At 43.6% G+C, this 22,185-nt stretch overlaps 1 protein-coding gene across 1 annotated transcript in view; it reads right to left on the bottom strand.

The window, feature by feature from the left end:
* Positions 1-22,185, bottom strand: part of ACSBG1 (acyl-CoA synthetase bubblegum family member 1) — a 95,560-nt gene that overhangs the window by 20,918 nt on the left and 52,457 nt on the right. The window contains exons 6-9 of the mRNA XM_069765564.1: positions 21,571-21,651; positions 18,497-18,646; positions 17,122-17,298; positions 10,854-11,035 (exon numbers count right to left, since the gene is read on the bottom strand). Coding sequence (XP_069621665.1) covers positions 10,854-11,035; positions 17,122-17,298; positions 18,497-18,646; positions 21,571-21,651 — 590 coding nt within the window. The remainder of the gene's footprint in view (positions 1-10,853; positions 11,036-17,121; positions 17,299-18,496; positions 18,647-21,570; positions 21,652-22,185) is intronic.

Here is a 22,185-nt window from a genome sequence, read left to right as displayed (position 1 = left end):
GAATTTATTTGATTTAAAAACAAGACAGTTTTTTTTAAAGCTTCCATTTCACATCCTTTTGATTCTGGCTGTGTTTCAGTATTTTACTGAACAGAATAAACTTTTCTGGTTGTCAATATAAATTCTTTGTAATTCAATAGGTGACTGAGGTAGAGATGTCTGTGTTCGTCTGCTTTGGGCAGACTTTTTTATAAAAAAAGTCTGGTTTGGGTCGCAAACTTGATCTTAATTGATTCCGAATCCCATATAAGTCAATGGAGACCCGAACTTCAGGTAAAATGGTTGTAGTAAGGGCTAGGAGGCTGCAAAAACAAGCAAAGTGGGGGTAAGAGCAGGACAATTTCACTATAAACAAATGTAAATAGGGAAATGACTTAAAGGGGTTGTTTCACCACAGCAATCATGGTAAAATAGGAAGTAAATGAATAACATAAAAAATTTTAACAGTGCCCCCACAGAGACTGTTCAATTAAAAATTTCACCCACAGAGCACGGCTGAAGGTATCCCCACAGAAGCAGCTTACAAACTTCACCCCCAGACCATGGGGCACAGAACCCCACAGAAGCTGATTCAAATTTCACCCACAGAGCATTCGGAACAATACCCCCACATAAGATTATAAAAAAATTCAGCCACAGAGCATGGGGAACAATACTACCACAGACGCCGATTCAGATTTCACCCCAAGAAGCAATGGGTGCCTGATATTTTGTGCTGTGAAATGGTGGTAGTAAGGGGTACGTGGCTGAAAAAGGATGCATTATGGAGGTAAGACAATTGCTCTGCAAACAAATGTGGATAAGGAAATTACTAGTGATGAGCGAAAATACTCTTTACTCGAGATTTCCCAAGCATGCTCAGGGGTCCTCCGAGTATTTTTTAGTGCTCGGAGATTTAGTTTACTTGCTGCAGCTGAATGATTTACATCTGTTTGCCAGCATAAGTACATGTGGGGGTTGCCTGGTTGCTAGGGAATCCCCACATGTACTTATGCTGGCTAACAGCATGTATGTAAGTACTTGGATAAGAATACATTAATTAACCAGAGCCAGCGTGGGTTTGTAGCATACAAGTCATGCTAGACTAATCTAATTTCCTTCTATGATGGAATCACTGACTGCGTAGATCAGGGAAATGCTGTAGACATAGTATATATCGATTTCAGCAAAGCATATGATAAAGTATCTCATGCTATCCTTATTGAAAAAATGACCAAGAATGGCATTGACAAGGCTACGGTTAGGTAGATTCATAACTTGGTCAGAGATCATACTGAAAGAGTGTTAATAAATGGTTGCATATGCAATTGGAAAAGTGTTTCAAGTGGGGTACCACAATGCTCTGTCCTGGCCCTGGTGTTGTTCAACATTTTTATAAATGATCTAGGTAAGAGAACTGAAGATAAAGTAATCAAAATTTGCAGACGATGCAAATCTAAGAGGGTTAGCTAACACTAGGAGACTTAAAGGGACACTGTCACCTGAATTTGGAGGGAACAATCTTCAGCCATGGAGGTGGGGTTTTTGATTCACCCTTTCCTTACCCGCTGGCTGCAATATTGGATTGAAGTTCATTCTCTGTCCTCCATAGGACACGCCTGCGCAAGGCAAGATTGCCTTGTGCAGGCATGTACTATGGAGGACAGAGAATGAACTTCAATCCAATATTGCAGCCAGCATGCAGCCAGCGGATAAGGAAAGGGTGAATCAAAAACCCCAAAACCCCGCCTCCATGGCTGAAGATTGTTCCCTCCAAATTCAGGTGACAGTGTCCCTTTAATAGCTGCCTACAAATATCTGAAGGGATGTCTCAGTGTAGAGGGATCGTCGTTCATTCTCATTTGCACATGGAAACACGAGAAGCAATGGATTGAAACTGATAGGGAGAAGATGCAGATTAGATATTAGAAAAAAACTTTTTGACAGGGTGATCAGTGAGTGGAACAGGCTGCTGCGAGAGTTGGTGAGTTCTCCTTCAATGGAATTATTCAAGCAGAAGCAGGACAGACATCTGTCTGAGACTGTTTAGTGAATTCTGCATTGAGCAGGGGGTTGAACACTATGACCGTGGAGGTCCCTTCCGATGCTAACATTCCATGATTCTATGATAATTTTTTGCCTCAGAGTACAAAGTTTATAAAGCACAAAGCAATATGATTTTTTGCCACAAAGAACAAGGTTTTTATGCAACAAAGCAATAGGATTCTATGCAACAGAAAACAAGATTTTTATGCAACAGAGCAATTTGCTTTCTCCTTAATAATAAGCAAGTGCATCAGGCGAGAAGACTATTTCATTGGCAGCTCTACTACGCTGTGCACATGATTCAGTACTTCATTATATTAATCTCAGCCTTTGACATTTTGGTCACTACCAATCCAAAGTGCAGTATACGAGATCAGTTTGTCATAGACTTCTGTACTCTGCATATGCAAATGGTATATCCTATGCACAACTCTGTAGTCCTTGCGATGGCAGTACAACCTTGCCCAACATAGCAATATAAGAATCCAGAAACCAAGGCACTAGACCTTCTCCTTTGGATAATCACTTTATTGACAACAGTGTACACAAAAACACATTCATGCAATGTGTCTGCAGGGGCGGATTATAATAGGGTCAATCTGGGTGGTAGCCCAGGGCCCAGTGGTGTGGGGGGCCCTGGGCTACCGCTCAGATTGCCCGCCGCCATCAGGGCATTATTGCCCTGTCTGGCGTATTGGCCCGGTGGGCAGAGGGGGCCCGCATCGGGCCCCGTCTCGTCTGCTCACTGGGCCCCTAGTGGCACTGCGGCAGTTTCACCTATTGACGTGCGGGCGCGCCCCGCACGTCAATAGTTAACAGCCGCCAGACAATTGGAGTCTGGCAGCTGAAGTCGGCCGCAGGCGCAGCAAACACGTCGCCGGCGTCTGACGTCATTGTCAGTCGCTGGCGAGTGCACGCTGCTGGAGGGAGCTCCCCGCCTGGAGCGCAGGTCAGGAGAGGAGAACTCGATTTTTTTTTCTTTGTTAACGGCAATCCGGGGGGCCCGGGCGGGCCAGAATGCTGGACACTTTCGGGGGGCAATATGCTGGAGGACACACTGGGGCAGATGATTGCTGGAGACACTGGGGCAGATTGCTGGACACACTGGGGCAGATTGCTGGACACACTGGGGCAGATTGCTGGACACACTGGGGCAATGCTGGACACACTGGGGCAGATTGCTGGACACACTGTCTGGGGGCAATGCTGGACACACTGGGGCATATTGCTGGACACACTCGGACAGATTGCTGGACATACTGGGGCAGATTGCTGGACACACTGGGGCAATGCTGGACACACTGGGGCAATGCTGGACACACTGGGGCAGACTGCTGGACACACTGGGGCAATGCTGGACACACTGGGGCAGATTGCTGGACACACTGTCTGGGGGCAATGCTGGACACACTGGGGCATATTGCTGGACACACTCGGACAGATTGCTGGACATACTGGGGCAGATTGCTGGACACACTGGGGCAATGCTGGACACACTGGGGCAGATTGCTGGACACACTGGGGCAATGCTGGACACACTGGGGCAGACTGCTGGACACACTGGGGCAGATTGCTGGACATACTGGGGCAGATTGCTGGACACACTGGGGCAGATTGCTGGACACACTGGGGCAGATTGCTGGACATACTGGGGCAGATTGCTGGACACACCGGGGCAATGCTGGACACACTGGGGCAGATTGCTGGACACACTGTCTGGGGGCAATGCTGGACACACTGGGGCAATATGCTGGACATACTGGGGCAGATTGCTGGACACACTGGGGGTAATATGCTGGACACACTGGGACAGATTGCTGGACACACTGGGGGCAATGCTGGACACACTGGGGCAGATTGCTGGACACACTGGGGCAGATTGCTGGACACACTGGGGCAGGTTGCTGGACACACTGTCTGGGGGCAATGCTGGACACACTGGGGCAGATTGCTGGACACACTGAGGCAGATTTCTGGACACACTGGGGCAATGCTGGACACACTGGGGCAGATTGCTGGACACACTGTCTGGGGGCAATGCTGGACACACTGGGGCAGATTGCTGGACACACTGGGGCAGATTGCTGGTCACACTGGGGGCAATGCTGGACATACTGGGGCAGATTGCTGGACACACTGGGGGTAATGCTGGACACTGGGCCAATATGCTGGACATAACTGTGGCAAATTGCTGGACACACTGGGGGTAATATGGTGGACACACTGGGGCAGATTGCTGGACACACTGGGGGCAATGCTGGACACACTGGGGCAGATTGCTGGACACACTGGGGGCAATGCTGAACACACTGGGGCAGATTGCTGGACACACTGGGGGCAATATGCTGGAGTTAGACACTGGGGCAGATTGCTGGACACACTGTCTGGGGGCAATGCTGGACACACCGGGGCAGATTGCTGGATACTGGGGCAATATGCTGGACATACTGGGGCAGATTGCTGGACACACTGGGGGCAATATGCTGGACACGCTGGGGGTAATATGCAGGACACACTGGGGCAGATTGCTGGACACACTGGGGGCAATGCTGGACACACTGGGACAGATTGCTGGTCCCACTGGGGGCAATGCTGGACATACTGGGGCAGATTGCTGGACACACTGGGGGTAATATGGTGGACACACGGGCAGATTGCTGGACACACTGGGGGCAATGCTGGACACACTGGGGCAGATTGCTGGACACACTGGGGCAGATTGCTGGACACACTGGGGGCAATGCTGGACACACTGGGGCAGATTGCTGGACACACTGGGGGCAATGCTGAACACACTGGGGCAGATTGCTGGACACACTGGGGGCAATATGCTGGAGTTAGACACTGGGGCAGATTGCTGGACACACTGTCTGGGGGCAATGCTGGACACACCGGGGCAGATTGCTGGATACTGGGGCAATATGCTGGACATACTGGGGCAGATTGCTGGAAACACTGGGGGCAATATGCTGGACACACTGGGGGTAATATGCAGGACACACTGGGGCAGATTGCTGGACACACTGGGGGCAGGACTGGAGGCATGGGCAGAATGTAGATACGGGGCATGATTGGAGACATGGGGCAGAATGAAAGACATGGGGCAGGATTGGATCATGGGGCAGGATGGATACGATGGAGACAGATGGGGCAGGATGGGGTGATCATATGGGGTAGAATGGATACTCATGAGGGCAGGATGCGAGAACATATGGCTGGAGCCAGGAATGAGTGTTGTGAATTCTGTGGCTGAGTTCACTTCTGTGGTCACAAGTGGTATTGCAGTCTCTGGGCTTCCTCCCTCAGGTGTTTTGGTGAGCTCGTTGGCTGCCTTGCTATTTAGCTCCACCTGAGTTTGTCTTCCTTGCTCCTTGTCAATGTTCCAGTGTTGGATCTGAGCTACTGCATCTTTCCTTGGGCCTGCTGCTCTGCTAGATAAGTGCTTCTAGTTTGTTTTCTGTTTTTTTCTGTCCAGCTTGCTATTGTCTTTTGCTGGAAGCTCTGAGAAGCAGAGGGGTGCACCGCCGTGCTGTTAGTTCGGCACGGTGGGTCTTTTTGCCCCTTTGCGTGGTTTTCGTTTTAGGGTTTTTTTTGTAGACTGCATAGTTCTCTTTGCTATCCTCGCTCTGTCTAGAATATCGGGCCTCACTTTGCTGAATCTATTTCATTCCTACGTTTGTCTTTTCATCTTGCTAACAGTCATTATATGTGGGGGGCTGCCTATTCCTTTGGGGTATTTCTCTGAGGTAAGTCAGGCTTGTATTTCTATCTTCAGGCTAGTCAGCTCCTCAGGCAGTGCCGAGTTGCATAGGTAGTTGTTAGGCGCAATCCACTGCTGCTTATAGTTGTGTGAGGATAGATCAGGTACTGCAGTCTACAGAGATTCCACGTCTCAGAGCTCGTCCTATTGTTTTTGGTTATTGCCAGATCTCTGTATGTGCGCTGATTACTGCACGCTGTGTTGCCTGATTGCCAGCCATAACAGTACAAGGAGCCAACCAATGATTCCCAATAGAGGGAAAAAAGAAATCCTGACATCATTTTTTTTTCTTAGCTCTGTCTTCAGTCTTTTTTTCCCCCTAGACATTAGAGTGCTTCAGGACACAGCTGTGGACATGGATATTCAGGCTCTGTGCTCCTCAATGGATAATCTCGTTGTAAATGTACAAAAGATTCAAGATACTATTGATCAGAAATCGATGCTAGAACCAAGAATTCCGATTCCTGATTTGTTTTTTGGTGACAGAACTAAGTTCCTGAGCTTCAGAAATAATTGTAAGCTATTTTTGGCCTTGAAACCTCATTCTTCTGGTAATCCTATTCAACAGGTTTTGATTATTATTTCTTTTTTGCGCGGCGACCCACAGGACTGGGCGTTTTCTCTTGCACCAGGAGATTCTGCATTGAGTAATGTTGATGCATTTTTCCTGGCGCTCGGATTGCTTTACGATGAGCCTAATTCAGTGGATCAGGCTGAGAAAAATCTGCTGGCTTTATGCCAGGGTCAGGATGATGTAGAAGTATATTGTCAGAAATTTAGGAAATGGTCAGTACTCACTCTGTGGAATGAATCTGCACTAGCGGCTTTGTTCAGAAAGGGTCTCTCTGAAGCTCTTAAGGATGTAATGGTGGGATTTCCTATGCCTGCTGGTTTGAATGAGTCTATGTCCTTGGCCATTCAGATCGGTCGTCGCTTGCGCGAGCGTAAATCTGTGCACCATCTGGCGGTACTGCCTGAGAGTAAACCTGAGCCTATGCAGTGCGACAGGACTATGACTAAAGTAGAACGGCAAGAACACAGACGTCTGAACAGACTGTGTTTCTATTGTGGTGATTCTACTCATGCTATTTCTAATTGTCCTAAACGCACTAGGCGGTTCGATAGCTCTGCCGTTATTGGTACTGTACAGTCCAAATTCCTTTTGTCCATTACCTTAATGTGCTCTTTGTCATCGTATTCTGTCATGGCGTTTGTGGATTCAGGCGCTGCCCTGAATCTGATGGATTTGGATTATGCTAAACGTTGTGGATTTTTCTTGGAGCCTTTGCGGTGTCCTATTCCGTTGAGAGGAATTGATGCTACACCTTTGGCCAAGAATAAGCCTCAGTACTGGGCCCAGCTGACCATGTGCATGGCTCCTGCACATCAGGAAGTTATTCGCTTTCTGGTACTGCATAATTTGCATGATGTGGTCGTGTTGGGGTTGCCATGGCTACAAACCCATAATCCAGTATTGGATTGGAACTCTATGTCGGTAACCAGCTGGGGTTGTCAGGGAGTACATGGTGATGTTCCATTTTTGTCTATTTCGTCATCCATTCCTTCTGACATCCCAGAGTTCTTGTCGGACTTTCAGGATGTATTTGAAGAGTCCAAGTCTGATGCCCTACCTCCGCATAGGAATTGTGATTGTGCTATCGATTTGATTCCTGGTAGTAAATTCCCTAAGGGTCGTTTATTTAATTTGTCCGTACCTGAACACACCGCTATGCGCAGTTATGTGAAGGAGTCCCTGGAGAAGGGACATATTCGCCCATCGTCGTCACCATTGGGAGCAGGGTTCTTTTTTGTAGCCAAGAAGGATGGTTCGCTAAGACCGTGTATTGATTACCGCCTTCTTAATAAGATCACTGTTAAGTTTCAGTATCCCTTGCCATTGATTTCTGACTTGTTTGCTCGGATTAAGGGGGCTAGTTGGTTTACTAAGATTGATCTTCGTGGTGCGTATAATCTGGTGAGAATCAGGCAGGGAGATGAATGGAAAACGGCATTTAATACGCCCGAGGGTCATTTTGAGTATCTGGTGATGCCGTTCGGACTTGCCAATGCTCCATCTGTTTTTCAGTCTTTTATGCATGACATTTTCCGTGAGTATCTGGATAAATTCTTGATTGTTTACTTGGATGACATTTTGATCTTCTCAGATGATTGGGAGTCTCATGTGAAGCAAGTCAGAATGGTTTTCCAGGTACTGCGTGCTAATTCCTTGTTCGTGAAGGGATCAAAGTGTCTCTTCGGTGTGCAGAAAGTTTCATTTTTGGGGTTCATCTTTTCCCCTTCTACTATCGAGATGGATCCGGTTAAGGTTCAGGCCATCCAGGATTGGACTCAGCCGACATCTCTAAAAAGTCTGCAGAAATTCCTGGGCTTTGCTAATTTTTATCGTCGCTTCATCTGTAATTTTTCTAGCATTGCCAGACCATTGACCGATTTGACCAAGAAGGGTGCTGATTTGGTTAATTGGTCTTCTGCTGCCATGGAAGCTTTTCAGGAGTTGAAGCGTCGTTTTTGCTGTGCCCCTGTGTTGTGTCAACCTGATGTTTCTCTTCCGTTCCAGGTCGAGGTTGATGCTTCTGAGATTGGTGCAGGGGCGGTTTTGTCACAGAGAGGTTCTGGTTGCTCAGTGTTCAAACCATGTGCTTTCTTTTCCAGGAAATTTTCTGCTGCTGAGCGTAATTATGATGTGGGCAACCGAGAGTTGCTGGCCATGAAGTGGGCATTCGAGGAGTGGCGTCATTGGCTTGAGGGTGCTAAGCATCGCGTGGTGGTTTTGACTGATCATAAGAACCTTACTTATCTTGAGTCTGCCAAGCGCTTGAATCCTAGACAGGCCCGTTGGTCGTTATTTTTTGCTCGTTTTGATTTTGTGATTTCATACCTTCCGGGCTCTAAAAATGTGAAGGCGGATGCTCTGTCTAGGAGTTTTGTGCCCGACTCTCCGGGGTTATCTGAGCCGGCGAGTATCCTCAAGGAAGGAGTCATTGTGTCTGCCATCTCCCCTGATTTGCGGAGAGTGTTGCAGAAATTTCAGGCTAATAAACCTGATCGTTGTCCGGCCGAGAAACTGTTCGTCCCTGATAGGTGGACTAGTAAAGTTATCTCTGAACTTCATTGTTCGGTGCTGGCCGGTCATCCAGGAATCTTTGGTACCAGGGAGTTGGTTGCTAGATCCTTCTGGTGGCCATCTCTGTCACGGGATGTGCGTGCTTTTGTGCAGTCCTGTGGAATTTGTGCTAGGGCTAAGCCCTGCTGTTCACGTGCCAGTGGGTTGCTTTTGCCCTTGCCGGTCCCGAAGAGGCCTTGGACACATATTTCGATGGATTTCATTTCTGACCTTCCCGTTTCTCAAAAAATGTCGGTCATTTGGGTGGTCTGTGATCGCTTTTCTAAAATGGTCCATCTGGTGCCCTTGGTTAAATTGCCTTCCTCCTCTGATTTGGTGCCTTTGTTCTTCCAGCATGTGGTTCGTTTACATGGCATTCCTGAGAATATTGTTTCTGACAGAGGTTCCCAGTTTGTCTCGAGGTTCTGGCGAGCCTTTTGTGGTAGGATGGGCATTGACCTATCTTTCTCCTCGGCCTTCCATCCTCAGACTAATGGCCAGACCGAACGAACCAATCAGACCTTGGAAACATATCTGAGATGTTTTGTTTCCGCTGACCAGGATGATTGGGTGTCATTTTTGCCGTTGGCTGAGTTCGCCCTTAATAATCGGGCCAGCTCGGCTACCTTGGTCTCTCCATTTTTCTGCAATTCTGGGTTCCATCCTCGTTTCTCTTCAGGACAGGTTGAGTCTTCGGACTGTCCTGGTGTGGATTCTGTGGTGGACAGGTTGCAGCAGATCTGGACTCAGGTAGTGGACAATTTGACCTTGTCCCAGGAGAAGGCTCAGCTTTTCGCTAATCGCAGACGCCGTGTGGGACCCCGACTTCGTGTGGTGATAGTATTGTGTTTTTGTTTTTCTTTATTACTGATCAGTATTGTAGTATTCAGTCACTGTGTGGTGGTAATATGTGGTCTCGACATGGTGCTGTGGTATTTGTTCCTTGTATGTGAAATTATTCGATCACTGTGGTTGTAATTTGTGGTGTGGTCATGGTGTGGTGGTATTTGTTCCTTGTATGTTAGATTATTGGTCATTTTAAAAATTGAAAAATAAATCAAAATATACCTAAATTGTATTGCATATTTTAACAAATATTTAATAGGTTACAGTAGAGTAGGGCCCGGCCATTTTTCTGGAATAATCTGGTTCAGGTATATCATGACCCCTGTCACATGACCCCCGTCACATGATCGGGGGGGGGGGGGGGGGTAGCACAGTGTCTGAACAGCCCAGGGCCCTGGCTACCCTTAATCCACCCCTTTGTGTCTGCCACACAGGGCCTTTATTAAGCCATAAAAATAATAAACCCATAAAAAAGAGGTGTGCTTGCACATATCTTATTTTTATGGCTTAATAAAGGCTATGTGTAAGTTTTTTTTTTTGTACGCGGTTATCAATAAAATGATTATATAAAGGAGAACATCTGGTGTCCTGGATTCTTATGCATAGGCAGCAAACGAGATGATGATGCGCAGTATGTTAAAGTATTGATGTGAAAAATGAGAGCTCATTCAAAACTTGATTACACTGACCTTTGTTATTTTGATCACAGCCTATAAAGAATGCAGTAACCACTGACAAAGTCATTTTGAGTGCTGTACTCAAAAAAGCTACTAGGAAAACCCCCCAATATTATAAAGGAGTCAGTGCCTCAATCAGTCTGCGTGGGGGGAACCAGGCACTCACTGCACCATCCACAGAAATGCATCATAAGTTCAGATCAGTAGACCTCTCCCTCGCCAGACCGGGCCTGTGGTCCGCATACAGAGCGCTAAATGTGCTTGTGTGAACCCAGCCATATAACAATATACTGCAGGACATTACCATTTGAAACTTTATATCAATGACTGTAGGTCCACTTCAAAAAGCAAATACCGTAAGTTATTTTTTTACCAGAGTGTAATGTTTCTAAAAGAAATATCAGTTTTATGTATTTCATACTTCCTTGATAGATTCAAGTTTCTTTCCAAGTTGATAGACATTGCCCAGGACAACATCTTTCTTTTGACTGTTCCTGCTTGTGCTGACGCTTCTTTAATACGTTCCTTGATCTTCTCCCAAACTCTTGGGACTCCCATGTGGGACGTTGGTTGTGCTTCCTTCAGTGTATCCACCAAGGTCCCCTGTTACCACAATACAGCACATTCACTACTAAATCACAAAGGTCTACAGTAAAGGGGTATTTCTATCTTCTAAAGTGATGGCACACACTAGGATACATCATCGCTTTATGATTGGTGCAGGTTCAATCACTGGCGCTCCACCTATTCTGGGAATTAAGACGTTGCAGTGCTGGACTTCTCAGCTCTTGGCTACCCAACTGTGCAGGAAAATGCAGCAGCCTCATTCACTTGAATGATACAGTACCGCATTTCCCTGCACCCATTATTCCCAGGAAAAGACAGGTTCCCACAACTTGAACTTCAATGAATCAATGAGAGAAGGCATATTCTAGAGGCAGGTTAATCATTTTTAAGATGGAAATTCCAACACTTAACCCCTTTACCCCCAAGGGTGGTTTGCACGTTAATGACCGGGCCAATTTTTACAATTCTGACCACTGTCCCTTTATGAGGTTATAATTCTGGAACGCTTCAACGGATCCCAGTGATTCTGACATTGTTTTCTCGTGACATATTGTACTTCATGACAATGGTAAAAATTCTTTGATAGTACCTGCGTTTATTTGTGAAAAAAAACGGAAATTTGGCGAAAATTATGAAAATGTCGCAATTTTCCAACTTTGAATTTTTATGCAATTAAATCACAGAGATATGTCACACAAAATACTTAATAAGTAACATTTCCCACATGTCTACTTTACATCAGCACAATTTTGGAACCAAATTTTTTTTTTGTTAGGGAGTTATAAGGGTGAAAAGTTGACCAGCAATTTCTCATTTCTACAACACCATTTTTTTTTAGGGACCACATCTCATTTGAAGTCATTTTGAGGGGTCTATGTGATAGAAAATACCCAAGTATAACACCATTCTAAAAACTACACCCCTCAAGGTGCTCAAAACCATATTCAAGAAGTTTATTAACCCTTCTGGTGCTTCACAGGAATTTTTTGAATGTTTAAATAAAAATGAACATTTAACTTTTTTTCACCAAAAAATTAATTCAGCTCCAATTTGTTTTATTTTACCAAGGGTAACAAGAGAAGATGGACCCTAAACATTGTTATACAATTTGTCCTGAGTACGCCAATACCCCACATGTTGGGGTAAACCACTGTTTGGGCGCATGGCAGAGCTCGGAAGCGAAGGAGCGCCATTTGACTTTTCAATGCAAAATTGACTGGAATTGAGATGGGACGCCATGTTTCGTTTGGAGAGCCCCTGATGTGCCTAAACATTGAAACCCCCCACAAGTGACACCATTTTGGAAAGTAGACCCCCTAAGGAACTTATCTAGAGGTGTGGTGAGCACTTTGACCCACCAAGTGCTTCACAGAAGTTTATAATGTAGAACCGTAAAAATAAAAAATCATATTTTTTCACAAAAATTATTTTTTCGCCCCCAATTTTTTATTTTCCCAAGGGTAAGAGAAGAAATTGGACCCCAAAAGTTGTTGTACAATTTGTCCTGAGTACGCTGATACCCCATATGTGGGGGTAAACCACTGTTTGAGCGGATGGGAGAGCTCGGAAAGGAAGGAGCGCCATTTGACTTTTCAATGCAAAATTGACAGGAATTGAGATGGGACGCCATGTTGCGTTTGGAGAGCCACTGATGTGCCTAAACGTTGAAACCCCCCACAAGTGACACCATTTTGGAAAGTAGACCCCTTAAGGAACTTATCTAGAGGTGTGGTGAGCACTTTGACCCACCAAGTGCTTCACAGAAGTTTATAATGGAGAGCCGTAAAAATAAAACAAAATTTTTTTCCCACAAAAATTATTTTTTAGCCCCCAGTTTTGTATTTTCCCGAGGGTAACAGGAGAAATTGGACCCCAAAATTTGTTGTCTAATTTGTCCTGAGTGCGCTGATACCCCATATGTGGGGATAAACCACTGTTTGGGCGCATGGGAGGGCTCGGAAGGGAAAGAGCTCCATTTGGAATGCAGACTTAGATGGAATGGTCTGCAGGCGTCACATTGCGTTTGCAGAACCCCTAATGTACCTAAACAGTAGAAACCCCCCACAAGTGACCCCATATTGGAAACTAGACCCCCAGGGAACTTATCTAGATGTGTTGTGAGAACTTTGAACCCCCAAGTGTTTCACTACAGTTTATAACGCAGAGCCGTGAAAATAAAAAATCTTTTTTTTTCCCCACACAAATTATTTTTTAGCCCCCAGTTTTGTATTTTCCCAAGGGTAACAGGAGAAATTGGACCCCAAAAGTTGTTGTCCTATTTGTCCTGAGTACGCTGATACCCTATATGTTGGGGTAAACCCCTGTTTGGGCACACGGGAGAGCTCGGAAGGGAAGAATCACTATTTTACTTTTTCAACGCAGAATTGGCTGGAATTGAGATCGGACGCCATGTCGCGTTTGGAGAGCCCCTGATGTGCCTAAACAGTGGAAACCCCCCAATTATAACTGAAACCCTAATCCAAACACACCCCTAACCCTAATCCCAACCCTATTCCCAACTGTAAATGTAATCTAAACCCTAACTGTAACTTTAGCCCCAACCCTAACCCTAAATTTAGCCCCAACTCAAACTGTAGCCCTAACCCTAACCCTAGCCCTAACCCTAGCCCTAACCCTTACCCTAGCCCTAGCCCTAGCCCTAGCCCTAACCCTAACCCTAGCCCTAGCCCTAACCCTAACCCTAGCCCTAATGGGAAAATGGAAATAAATACATTTTTTAAATTTTTCCCTAATTAAGGGGATGATGAAGGGCGGTTTGATTTACTTTTATAGTGGGTTTTTTAGCGGATTTTTATGATTGGCAGCCGTCACACACTGAAAGACGCTTTTTATTGCAAAAAATATTTTTTGCGTTACCACATTTTGAGAGCTATAATTTTTCCATATTTTGGTCCACAGAGTCATGTGAGGTCTTGTTTTTTTGCGGGACGAGTTGACGTTTTTATTGGTAACATTTTCGGGCACGTGACATTTTTTGATCGCTTTTTATTCCGATTTTTGTGAGGCAGAATGACCAAAAACCAGCTATTCATGAATTTCTTTTGGGGGAGGCGTTTATACCGTTCCGCGTTTGGTAAAATTTATAAAGCAGTTTTATTCTTCGGGTCAGTACGATTACAGCGATACCTCATTTATATCATTTTTTTTATGTTTTGGCGCTTTTATATGATAAAAACTATTTTATAGAAAAAATAATTATTTTTGCATCGCTTAATTCTCAGGACTATAACTTTTTTATTTTTTTGCTGATGATGCTGTATGGTGGCTCGTTTTTTGCGGGACAAGATGACGTTTTCAGCGGTACCATGGTTATTTATATCTGTCTTTTTGATCGCGTGTTATTCCACTTTTTGTTCGGCGGTATGATAATAAAGCGGTGTTTACTGAAGGGGTTAACTAGTGGGCCAGTTTTATAGGTCGGGCCGTTACGGACGCGGCAATACTAAATATATGTACTTTTATTGTTTTTTTTTTATTTAGATAAAGAAATGTATTTATGGGAATAATATTTTTATTTTTTTTCATTATTTAGGAATATTTTTTTTTTTTTTTTACACATTTGGAAATTTTTTTTTTAACTTTTTTACTTTGTCCCAGGGGGGGACATCACAGATTGGTGATCTGACAGTTTGCACAGCACTCTGTCAGATCACCGATCTGACTTACAGTGCTGCAGGCTTCACAGTGCCTGCTCTGAGCAGGCTCTGTGAAGCCACCTCCCTCCCTGCAGGACCCGGATCCGCGGCCATCTTGGATCCGGGTCTGGAGCAGGCAGGGAGGGAGGTAAGACCCTCGCAGCAACGCGATCACATCGCGTTGCTGCGGGGGGCTCAGGGAAGCCAGCAGGGAGCCCCCTCTCTGCGCGATGCTTCCCTGCACCGCCGGCACATCGCGATCATGTTTGATTGCGGTGTGCCGGGGGTTAATGTGCCGGGGGCGGTCCGTGACCGCTCCTGGCACATAGTGCCGGATGTCAGCTGCAGTAGGCAGCTGACACTCGGCCGCGCTCCCCCCTTGAGCGCCGCCGATCGCGCTGGACGTACTATCCCGTCGGTGGTCATATGGGCCCACCCCACCTCGACGGGATAGTTCGTCCGATGTCAGAAAGGGATTAAAGAAGTTGTCCCACAAGCAAAGTACATTTTAATTAATATATCATGGAATAAAAATAAGTTCTACAATTCAATGTGTTCAAAAAAATGTTCCTGTGCTGCGATAATTTTATAAATGTGCCCCTGCTGTGTACTGTGTAATGGCTGTATCTTACCGTGCAGGAACGTGACCTTATCATACCTCAGCTCCTTGGCAAGGGAAGCAAAATAGAGTAAACAGACAGGACTGCACGGGATCACTGATGCTGCTTTCTGTAAGAAAAAATATTCCCCTGCTTGTTTTATCTCACAGAAAGAATCAGCTGCAATCCCGTGCTGTAATGTCTGTATATTCTCTTTTGCTTCCTCCCCTTACCAGGAGCTGTGGTATGATCAGACCATGTTCCCGTGCGGTCAGACACAACCACTACACAGTACACAGCAAGGGCACATTTATAAGATCTCAGCACAGGAACATTTTTTAACACATCCAATTGCGCAACTTATTTTTCTTTCAAAGATCTATTAAAATGCACTTTCTTTGTGAGATGACCACTTTAAGTGTTTTAAGCACATATTTTTCAGACAGAGTAATACATTAAAATCTAGAACATGACATGGAAAAAGGACTGTTAACTTTTATTACTTAACCCTGCTGTTGTCTTCGGTCAAAAACGACCGACCTTGAACTTCAATATTCTTTAAAATATTCAAGATGCGGCTCTGGAACCCGTGGCCAACTGACCCATCCTCATTTAAGTCAATTAATCAACCACAAGTTTCAGAACCGCATCTTGAACGCCCCAAAAAATACCAAAGTTCAAAATCAGTCTCCCCAGACCGAAGACAACAGCAGGGTTAAGGAAAAAGTGGAGAACAGAACAGCTCAGGGGACATTTTTGTAGTGTTTGGAGGTGAACTTTCAAGTTTCAAACTATTTTCAGTGAACACATAGTATACAGCATAGTATACAGTATAGTATACAGTTGTGCTCAAAGGTTACACACCCGGCAGAATTTTTGCTTTCTTGGCCTTTTTTCAGAGAATATGAATGATAACACCAAAACTTTTTCTGCACTCATGGTTAGTGGTTGGGTGAAGCCATTTACAGTCAAACTACTATGTTTTCTCTTTTTAAATCATAATGACAACCCAAAACATCCAAATGACCCTGATCAAAAATTCACTTAACCTGGTGATTTTGGCCTGATAACATGCACAGAAGTTGGCACAAATGGGTTTGAATGGCTACTAAAGGTAACATCCTCACTTGTGACCTGTTTGCTTGTAATCAGTGTGTGTGCATAAATGCTGAGTGAGTTTCTGGGATCCAGACAGACTCTGGCATCTTTCATCCAGCCACTGGCATTTCTGGATTGTGAGCCATGGGGAAAGCAAAAGTTTTGGTGTTATCATTCATATTCTCTGAAAAAAATGCCAAGAAAGCAAAACTTTTTAGCATAACTGTGGATGCAGTATATGAAAGAAGTATAGGAACAGGGCAAAGGAGGAGATAAAACATGATTTCACAGGAATATAACATACAAATAGATAGATCAGATTTTCTTTTCTTAGTATCAGGGGACTATAAAAGGACAGGTATGAGAGCCAATCCATGAAGCCAGAGTTGCCTTGATTTAGCACTGCTTCTTTGCAGCTTATAATTAGTGATGAGAAAACGTGCTTGGATAAGGTGTCATAGAATAAGGTATTATCCGAGTACGCTCATTTGCTAACCGAGTGTTTTTGGCGTGCTCGAAAAATATGTTCAAGCCCCCGTGCCTGCATGGCTCGTAGCTGTTCGACAGCCGCAACACATGCAGGGTATGGCTGTTTGTTAGGCGATCCCTGCATGTGCTGCAGCTGTCAATCAGCCGTGAGACATGCAGACGCGGGGAACATATTGTTTGAGCACGCCGAAGTCACTGGGTTAGCACCCGAGCATGCCCGATAACACCTTATCCTATAACACCGTCGCTCATCACTACTTAAAATACATACACATAATACCTTTAGAGCATCGGGATTTGCAAAGTACACATGTTCTCCCCACTTGATTCCTGTCCACAGGTCATAGATTTGAGCCGCGATGTGACTAAGTGGCAGGTAACTGACAATAGACTCTTGTTGGACTTCTGCAGGCTGCATGTCTCCGGCACGACTGGCGTGAGCGGCTGTCCAGGTGATCTGTGTGAGAATAATGTATTGTTATCTTTCCTCTAACATATAAATGTAATGTTTCTCGATCAAATTTCTGAAAATGTATAATCTCTTTCCGCATACACTTTCTCTATCACTTTAGACTATATGAAGGATATTTTACTCTAATGCAATTAGCCATCTGGTTTGCTTCATTCCATTGGGCTATTTTGCTACCTTTTTCTACCCCATGTACTCTAATTTTCTCTGTAGCTTATAAAAAACCCTCATTGCTTCCAGAGGAGAATATGCCTATACATACAGAACAAAACCTGGACATCAGTGCACTGAAGCTGTATGACTCCATATTATAAAGCCATATAGCCAATGGACACTGCCATAAAGGCATCAACCTCTGGACTGTTATGTGTGCATAAGCCCTAAAACTGCCCATACAGCTTTAGGCAAACGCTCCCCTGACTCTCCCATACACGTGAAGACTTGGTCGAGTGCTCATGTGTTGTCAATAAAAAAAGAGGAAAAAGCTGCTGGCAGACATCTTTGGCAGCAGCTTATTTCTTGCTGAAACGTAAGGATCAGCTTTTTACACTCCAACTGCCCATTCCTTCTCTCCCCTGATGCCCCATACACATTAAATGGTCAAACCACTTTGACAATATTGGCCAAATTGACCAACTTTAGTCTTCTTGCCCTCTCATAAACATTCATTAAAAAAGGTCCTATAATGTAAATCACCTTTGTAACATTTGTGATGTGTTACTGCCCACAATTATTTATGCAATGAAAGGCTAGAGACTGCATTTTCTGCTTTCCTGATGTTTGCACATTTATCAGCTTTTTCATATCCTCAACTTGCACATTCAGCTCGGCCAAATATATCTATTATGTCTGTAAATGAAGGACAGTCAGGCTGTCTGACATTCCGTAAGACGGACTTAAAGAGATACACGGTTCATTGAAAGTATGATCAGATGCCATATACTGTATATATGTAGTGATACATCGCATTTGACATATAGATTTGGTATAAGCATTCTCAGGACCTCCCTATAGTGAAGTAGGAATCTGATAGAAAAAGGAAGAATCAGGTCACTACGATGGGATTCTCCAAAATGTTGGTAAAATCTGATTGTGAAATACTGCTCAGTACTATGCACTATGGATCTCAGGCTGAAAAATCAAACTTTGTGCCACAGCCTAGGGTCTGTCATCATCTTCTGCATACATTATCATGACTTAGCATCACTCCTTTTGGGTTTCCCGTGGTCCCTGAGGTATAGATTAGGACGCAGCATTGGTTGGGTTTCTGTGATTGTAGGATGTCATCCAGGTGCTCATCACTGATGTCATTTCCCAGTTCCATAAACTCTTTCCACTAGAATATAATAAAAAGCAGAATTACTGAGGAGTACCTTATAAAGGGTTATATATCTTATTTGTATACTCTATGTTCCCTAGTATTTTGTGTTACAATGTATACATGACTTGGTATATCTTACATGCAACAAACCACTAAAACAATGGTGCAATAAAGTCCAAAGAATAATATTAAATAGCTTTATTGAATATAAATATATAGACACAAGGTGTCAGGACAATAGCAGGTTAAAAATTGCAAACACAGTGTATGAAACGCCTGGAGTCAGACATAGTACCCTACAACAACAACTGAGTCAATCATACTGGGAAACTTGATCGATAATAATACCCCTACATGCTCCATCATAGTAGCCATACATAGTATTAAACCAGGAGCATACAGGTAAAAGTAATAAAGGTATATACACACCAATGCCCGAAGACAGTGGCCCAGATGGATAACATACCAGTGATATGATGTGGGGAACGTGTCCACTCCAACCCACCCCGACGCGCGTTTCGGAGTATTCCTTCAGGGGGCGTCTTACATGCAGTACAGTGTATTTCCCATTAACCCCTTTGATTGTAATTGTTTTTGTTATGTATATCCCTTTTCACATGTAAAACGCCATGGAAGAAATGGCGTTATAATAATAAATAATAATAATAACCCCTTAAGGACCAGGCAATTTTTGCATTTTGTTCTTTACTTTTCTCCTCTCCTTCTTCCAAGAGTCATGACTTTTTTGTTTCTCCATCTACACCGCTGTTTGATGGCTCGTTCTTTTTGACAAATGAGTTGTAGTTTGGAGTAACAACATTCATTTTGCCATATTATGTATTAAAAATTGGGTATAAAAAAATCTAATTAGGATAAAATGGTAAAAAAAATAATTCCGCCATTTCTTTTTTTTTTTTTTACATTTATTGAAAGGTAAAAGTGATCTAGAAATATTACTCTCCCAGTCAGCACAATTACGAACTGATGCCAGACGTACATTCTGTAATTATTATTTTTATTTCAATGGTGAAAAAAAAATCTGAAATTTGTAAAAAAAAGAAAAAAAATTGGTTTCTGGGAGGACGGTTTATTAATACTATTTTGGGATATATACAGTATGACATTTTGATCTGTATTTTTGGGAGGCATGGTGAACAAATAAATTGTAATTCTGGCATTTTGATTTATATTTTTCCTTATAGTGTATCCTTTATGGGTTTGTTAATTTTTAATTTTCATAGACCAGACTTTTAAGAATATGGCGATACCGAATATGTTTATTTTTCTTTTTTCTTCATATTTGATGGGGAAAAGCTGGGTGATTTGAATTATATTTTTTAAACTTTTTTTTATTATTTACTCCATTTGTTAGTCCCTTAACCTTTGTCCAGCTGAGTAGGTACAATTGTAACTATTCCGTTTTAAAATTGCAATAACTTTTTTTTTCGAAAAGCCGTAGAGGGCTGAAATTTCGTGACATCTCTGCAGTTTTGGTCCAGAATATATTGGCAAAATTTCAATAAAATATATATGAAGGTACAATTGTACCTCTGCAGCCTCTTAACGTTGTAAAATTATGCAGCCTGATGAAGGTTAGGGGGACTTTGACCTGCGATTGTTTGATTGCTTATATCACATACTGAAATAAAAGTGTATTTTAGTATATGGTGTGAATCATGGACTCCTATGATGCCCGGTTTGTGGATGGCATCACAGGAGTACTAAGATGGCAGCAACCAGACACCTTCAACAAGTTACCATTTTAACCATTGGTGCCCAATGATCGCGGGAGAGATCAGAGATTGACAGCGGCATCTAAATGGTTAACAGCCACAGACAGAGCTTAGTTCCAGCTCCTGATTTTATAAGCAGAGGCTGGCTATTTAAATCACCACTCCAATGTTTTTTTATTTCAGCGCAGTAGTGGTGCCACAAACATAAGGTCCCTGATCTAGTATTATACTTACTGGTTGCTGTCTTCTGCTCTTCCTGGTGCCACTCTGGTCCCATTCCGCCATCTCGTGACCGCAACTCCTGAGTCACCGGAAGTTAGACGTAATGGCCAAGTAAGCTCTCAATGTAAATCTATGAAGGCCTCGTTCTGCCTCTCACAGTCTTACATTGAGTTGTGACATCCGGCTCAACCCAGCAAACACTGGAGCCATTTGTCAGGTCACAACCTGCAGAAGACTGACCGGAGCTGTCAGAGTTGAAGATGGAGGCTGGTAAGTATAAGACTAGGGGCAGGGAACGTAGATTAATGACATATTAATGCTGGAGTGGTGCTTTAACATGGATGGCGAATTGCGCGTGTGGAGCAGGCTCAGATCCTAAGTTTGCTCCACACACTCTGAATGGCTCCATTACAGCTATATCCATCACGGTGCATTAAGGGATTAATACAATCTTGTATATATTACATCTACTATACGGTAATTTAAAGTCAATATCTGCATATGCACAGGCTGACGATAAGGTGATAAATGAGCAAAACGTGTGTTCATGTGTGTGATGACTTAAGCCAGTTGAAAAGTCATCAGTACATAATATTCTACATGAATATTGTATTAAAGATCGATCTGTGCCCGTACAATGTTCGTCATCCTCTGTAACCAAGTCAGTATATGGCCTCTGATTGGCTTGCATATAGATTTGTAAGATTTATAAATGGCTGATCCAGGCCGTTAAACAGCCACCGATCGGCTATAGACAAAGGGGTACAATGCGATGATTCAGGGATCGTAGACTATGTATACATTTGTGATCTCTTACATGTACTGTGGCTATGCAGTGTACATCATAGAACAACTTAAGACGTCTCTCTTTTACCTCCTGAAGTAAAGGGTGAGTACAGGTATAGACATAAATGTTGATGTTGTTTACTGCCAACCAAAGGTCTGAACTTGATGTCCTTGGTGAAACCTGCATTTATGACATACCGTGTATAGATCTGAGCGCTTGACTTGTAAACTGCCTTTATACTGCACAACAGCTTTAAGATGTGGCAACTTCTCCCATATCTGTGAATAAATTAATTTCTGTTCTTAATAAGGTTTTATCGACTGCTTAAAACAAAAGTCAAGACATTTCAATACTCATATGAATATAACCAGCCACACAATAGAGTGTAATATTTGACCTAACCACTTACAGACAGGCATACACATACATAGATATATATGAAATTTGTATAGTAAGGGTACATTCCCACAAAGTATCTGCTGCATATGTCGTTGTTAAAACAGTAGAGTTAAGCAGGGACCTTTAAATCCTGTGGCAGCAGCATAAAGTAACTGCTGATCTCCAATCCACAATGATGCTACTTTCCCACTATGAGTTTTGGTGCATTTCTGACGCTGTGTAATTTTGCTACATTAAAGTGGATGGGATTTATAGAAATCTCATGACCACTGTGCTTTTTTTTTAACTCAGCGTAAACTGACCTTTGGTGCATGTTTCAAATCCGCAGGATATTAATTTCCCTTGGGGATACACTGAGCTTTATGTGCAGATTTTCCCCATAGACTTTCATTAGATGCAGAAAATCCACCGTG

The sequence above is a fragment of the Ranitomeya imitator genome, chromosome 4 (assembly GCF_032444005.1).
Source record: "Ranitomeya imitator isolate aRanImi1 chromosome 4, aRanImi1.pri, whole genome shotgun sequence".
NCBI classification, from domain to species: domain Eukaryota; kingdom Metazoa; phylum Chordata; class Amphibia; order Anura; family Dendrobatidae; genus Ranitomeya; species Ranitomeya imitator.
This window is presented reverse-complemented; position numbering and strand designations above follow the sequence as displayed.